The sequence below is a fragment of the Trachymyrmex septentrionalis genome, unplaced genomic scaffold (genome assembly GCF_001594115.1).
Source record: "Trachymyrmex septentrionalis isolate Tsep2-gDNA-1 unplaced genomic scaffold, Tsep1.0 scaffold131, whole genome shotgun sequence".
Classification (NCBI taxonomy): Eukaryota; Metazoa; Arthropoda; class Insecta; order Hymenoptera; family Formicidae; genus Trachymyrmex; species Trachymyrmex septentrionalis.
In genome coordinates, this window is record NW_017304450.1 from 2213154 (window position 1) to 2218144 (window position 4991).

Below are 4991 nucleotides of genomic sequence, written 5' to 3' on the forward strand. Positions count from 1 at the left end.
GAATGTGTACTATATATAGAAACTTTTTTGAGATTCTTTGGAAAAGAATTTTGTACAAATTATACTAAAAATACTTCCAGAAATTTTGCGCAGATTGTGAAATAAATTGCATATCTATTTTGTAGATATGTATCAGAATAATTAATATTAAACATGCAATAAAAAAATATAAAATTTCAATAAATGATTTATCTCATTATTTATCGAAGTCAAGTTACTTATTATTTAATAAATTTAATTACTCAGTTTTAATTCACTCCTTACAAAAATTAATCTCTAGAAATGATAAAAACAAGCAGGCAGTAGATATATGTATACCTCCTGAAAAAATGTATTCTTTATCTAAAGAAAATTTATTAAAAATTCAAACAAATTAAAAATAATATATTACTGTAAAAATAGATCGTAAATGTTTTGAGATCAATTTATTAAAAATTTTTAATTTTAATCTTTTTACATTTTGATATTTTTTAATGCATATTCTTTAATCGGCTAAAATGTATTCAATAAATGTTTTTTACAATAAGTACTTAATTATTGTATTTTACTTTCAAAGCTTCACAGAAGTAATAAAAATTTATTTACTACTTTTTTATTGGAAACATAAAAAATTGTAGTTATACATATATGTACGTTTATAATAAAGAGAAATTTAAATACTTTTATAATAATTTTAATATTGAAAAATACAATTTAATTTCAAGAAATATATATTTTTTAAATCCTTTTATTAATCCGATTACTTTTTATAAAAGCAAAAAAAAATATTAATTTGTTATTACTCAATACACACAGAAAGTTTCCATATAAAATGTTTTAAAATTTATCTGGTTAACTTCTTTCAATAATTTTTTAACGAGAATCTGATATTCAAATTTTATTTTTAAAAAATCATTGTAACTTTCATAAATATTAAAATATATAATAATTTAAAATGTATAATAATTACATATACATAATTATGAATTCTATTATTATACTATTCTATTTTTTCGAAACAAATCTATTTAATACACCATAATCTTTATTTTGATTCTCTGTCTTTTTCGTTACTGTTTCCTTCTGTTCTTCACGAAGCGCCTCAATCATTTCCTAAAAATAATAATTTATATCGTTGAACGTCCACAATTTATAAGTATCAAAAATAATTAGTTTAGAATATACACAATGCTTACCCGACGATTTACGTCTTTTAATATTTTTTTAGTTTTAATTATTTTCGCAGTGCCACCTTTTCCCTTAGCTTTTGTTTGTCGAGATTCAAAGTTTATTGGTTTTGGCTTAACATACTAAAAAAAAAAATATTGTTAAAAATGTCGAATGTCAAATCATGCAAAATAATCTGGATTTAAAATATTTTCGTCTCTTAATTACCAAAAGCTTTTTCTTCGCTTCCACTTTTTCTTTGTACGTAGGTACATCGACTTCAAGTATTTCAGTCGAATCTAACGTAATTAATTCAGGTTGTATCTTTTCTAGAAGTGCTTTCACTTCCGTCTCTCGTCTTTGAACTTTAGTTTGGAATGGATTAACTTCATGCGCATCGTAGTTTGCTTCCGCACTTCCTGGCACCAGAAGTGACGAAAACTCATTAGCTGTTGAAATTCCCAAGAAATCTTCATAGGGACAAAACTTTACACAGTTCACATTGCGAGCAGTTCTATGTCGTAAATATGGCTTGAAGTCACCAGAGGTTTCTCTAATATAAAAATAAATACAGATGATAAAAATTCCTCGGTGGTGTAGCACTTATTTTATGTCAATAAATTACCTATAAACTTCAACTACATTGCCCATTCCAAGTGCGAGCAAACCGCGCTGACTGTAAGACATACGATGAGCGGGTGAACGAAGGTACAAGTGACTCACTGGTCCTGCTAACTGTCTAATATCCCATATCTTCACAGATTTATCTAGAGAACTAGTTGCCATGTAAGTCCCATATGGATGAACAGTGCACGTCATAATTGATTGATGATGGCAAAGCATTTTTGCCAATGGTTTATGAGAGTTTGGAGACCACATAGACACTACTCCTTTCGAATTACCCACGCATAGCACCGCGTTACTTGGATTTTGCGTCATCACCTATCATAAATTAATGATTGTAAGCAATATCTAAGATACAACATAAACAATCAAAAATAAATGCAGTCTTTTATAAAACTTACAGATATTCTGCCCAAATTGGAATTGTAACGAGCAATTAGCTTGCCTATAGAAATATCCAACCAAGCCATGTGACCGTCCTTTGATCCACTGGCAAGTAAAAAATGATATGGCAAAAATTCTAATCTCGTTACACCATTCATTCTTTTCAAGCAATGTAATTCTATTCCCTGATTATCATATACATAAACCCAGTCTTTTTGTGCTACTGCAAACATAGTTTCCAGGTGTAGCCATGTAACATCATGCACAGATTCCATCACATTTATTTCACAAGCCAGCTTTTTCGTCACCCAATCGAAAGCTGCCACGTGACCTTGTTTGCCACCCAAGAGCAAGTGTCTGCCATTTCTGGTATATCTAAAGCAGTATGGGCCAAATTGCAAATCCAATTTAAAACGTTTAGCCGCGCTCGTTATGTCTACATTCTCTGCTATTTGTTTCTGTCGATATTCAGTAGTAACTTCTCCAGGTTCTGCTTCCAAGTAGCCATGCTCCTCCGTCAATAATAGTTCTGTCCGAGCAGAAGCTTCTATCTGTTCTTCTATAGCTAGCTCTTTCTGCTTTAATTTTTTTCTCAGTATTTTATTTTGTATTGTATCTTTCTTTCTATTTAACTCAAGTCCAGGACCTCTAGAATGTTTCATTAATATTTCTTTTTTAACTGGTACCTTTTCCGAGTATCTGTTACCAATTGGTGTCTTTCCATAATATTTTTTATCCACTAGAAACAATATAAAAATAATGTTATATAATAAAAATGACAACTAAAATAATAAATGATAGAAATATAAATAATTTATGTTTATTTTTATTGTAATACATGCAAGATTTTAAACTACATTTTCTAGATTTAAAAGTTATTAAGAGAAATAATTATGCATCTTTACAATATTACATTATATGTAAATGACTTTATAAATTTATTGCATTTACATTTTCTTGTATGTATGTTCTATCTAGTAAATGAGAATGGATTAAAATAAATTGAAATTTTATCTATCCACAAATATGTATTTTAAATAACAAAAACTTTTTTTATTCAATTGGATTAAATTAGATGAAATTAGTTGGATTCAATTGGATTGAAAAACTGCATTTCCTATTCAGAATTTTGAAGTATACAAAAGTAAAAAGTTGATATTATTTTTAATAATAGAAATGTGCTTTATTCAATTCACGTAAATGAATAAAAATATATTCAGATTGAAAAGACCTCATTTTAACGTTTATGAATGCATTATTTCTAAAAATCTAAATCCATTTTAAGTCATTTCAATCCATTCTCTTTTCCTTCCTTTCTTTTCTTTAATTGGCACTTGCAGCTCGTAGTCGCAATCTGACCATAAACAAGTTGAAATAGATGAGATTCAAATAATATGTATAAAAATTTTTAATGTATGATGAAATGCAATGTGTTTAAAGCAGGCCACATTTTTCAAAAATATCCACTCAAACCAGAGCAAATATATATCCGCCTCGACCGAGAGAACTTTCAATCTATTCTTGTTTATAAGGATATACACGTGAGTTAACCTACCTATAATCTTATTAATATGATATCAGCGAGAAAAAAAAACAAAAAGTCAAACAATAAAGGATGATCTCAGTGTTCATACCTGGTCGTCTCATTGTGATTTTTTTTATTGTGATTAAATATTAATTTCTGCACTAATATATATTAGGATATCATCCTAATCATACAACGGATACAATCAGCGATAAAATCCAATTATTATAGAAACCTAAAAGCAGCCATCTGGTGTTTTTCGTCAAAATCGTCCGTACACTAGCGCCAGTAGATTCATTTTCGATGTGGGAACTACGTAATTACGTGATTGGTAAATAGGCCTGGTTCTTTTTGCACCAGTTCATCGTCTTTCCTCTTCTTTCCTGCTGAAGAGAAAACGAAAGAAGATGAACTGGTGCAAAAGTTCAACCAAAAAGAACAGGCCTAATAAATGCACTGATGATAAAATCACAGTATAACCATACTCAGTAGCGACACTAAACGTCACCACCTTTCATATAAGTGTTCTTAGAGCACATGATTCACCGCCATATTGTGAAGTGTACACAGTAGAGTCATGATAGGACTAACTCTTAAATTTGAATTTCTATTAAGCTTCTAATACGTCCGCCATATTCCTAAGTGTATAAATCGATACATGCGCACTAAAAATTGCAGATTACAAAAAAGTTTATTGTCACTGGCACCGACGAGATACTATTAAAGACCGTCAACCCTGGACAAATTTTTAGCGGTATAAAAAGGGCCCCAAGGACCCGGAGGTAATTGAAGAATGCTGATATTATCGACAATTGATATAAATTTGCTATTATTAACATAAATATTTGGCTCATACATTATTAAATTCATGATTTTTTATTACATAAACGTTCCATAAATAAATATGCATACTTGTAAAGCTGTAGCATCCTACATATTGCAGAAAAATTACAATTTTTTTCTCTGCAATTATCATCTCTGTTGATAATAAAACTTTGACGATAATACTGAAATCACAATTTTAAAGAAAAATCGAGTATTATTGAGTAAGATCCTAAATGCATAAATACATCTATTAAACTAATAAATCATAAAATTAGTACAATATTATCAGTTTTTAACTCTTAATTACTTCAATATTCATAAAGATGCGAACTCCCATAAAGATGTCGATCTTTAATCGTCGTGCTACTGGATATGATTATACTGTAATATGATAAATCGTAATATCGAATAGTTGTTATTGTTAGGGATTTTAGAATATAAAGGAGCAAATTCAGCAAAATCCTCATTAGGAACAAATCTTTCGATT

General features: G+C 29.0%; 1 protein-coding gene across 1 annotated transcript; it reads right to left on the minus strand.

The window, feature by feature from the left end:
* Positions 1–984: 984 nt before the first annotated feature.
* On the minus strand, positions 985–4145 carry LOC108756977 (WD repeat-containing protein 46). Its single transcript, XM_018501193.1, has 6 exons — positions 3789–4145; positions 2172–2893; positions 1772–2088; positions 1375–1699; positions 1176–1289; positions 985–1092 (listed from the first exon to the last, which is right to left on the minus strand). Exons 1-6 carry the CDS (start codon positions 3799–3801, stop codon positions 985–987), a joined length of 1599 nt encoding a protein of 532 aa, XP_018356695.1. The 5' UTR covers positions 3802–4145.
* Between the last annotated feature and the right edge of the window lie 846 nt (positions 4146–4991).

Excerpts from the sequence above, each read along its gene's own strand:
- LOC108756977 (XM_018501193.1), bottom strand. Across the intron at positions 2,089-2,171 it reads CCAATTTGGGCAGAATATCT|GTGATGACGCAAAATCCAAG; the intron begins GTAAGTTTTATA and ends AATTTATGATAG. Across the intron at positions 1,290-1,374 it reads AAGCGAAGAAAAAGCTTTTG|TATGTTAAGCCAAAACCAAT; the intron begins GTAATTAAGAGA and ends TTTTTTTTTTAG.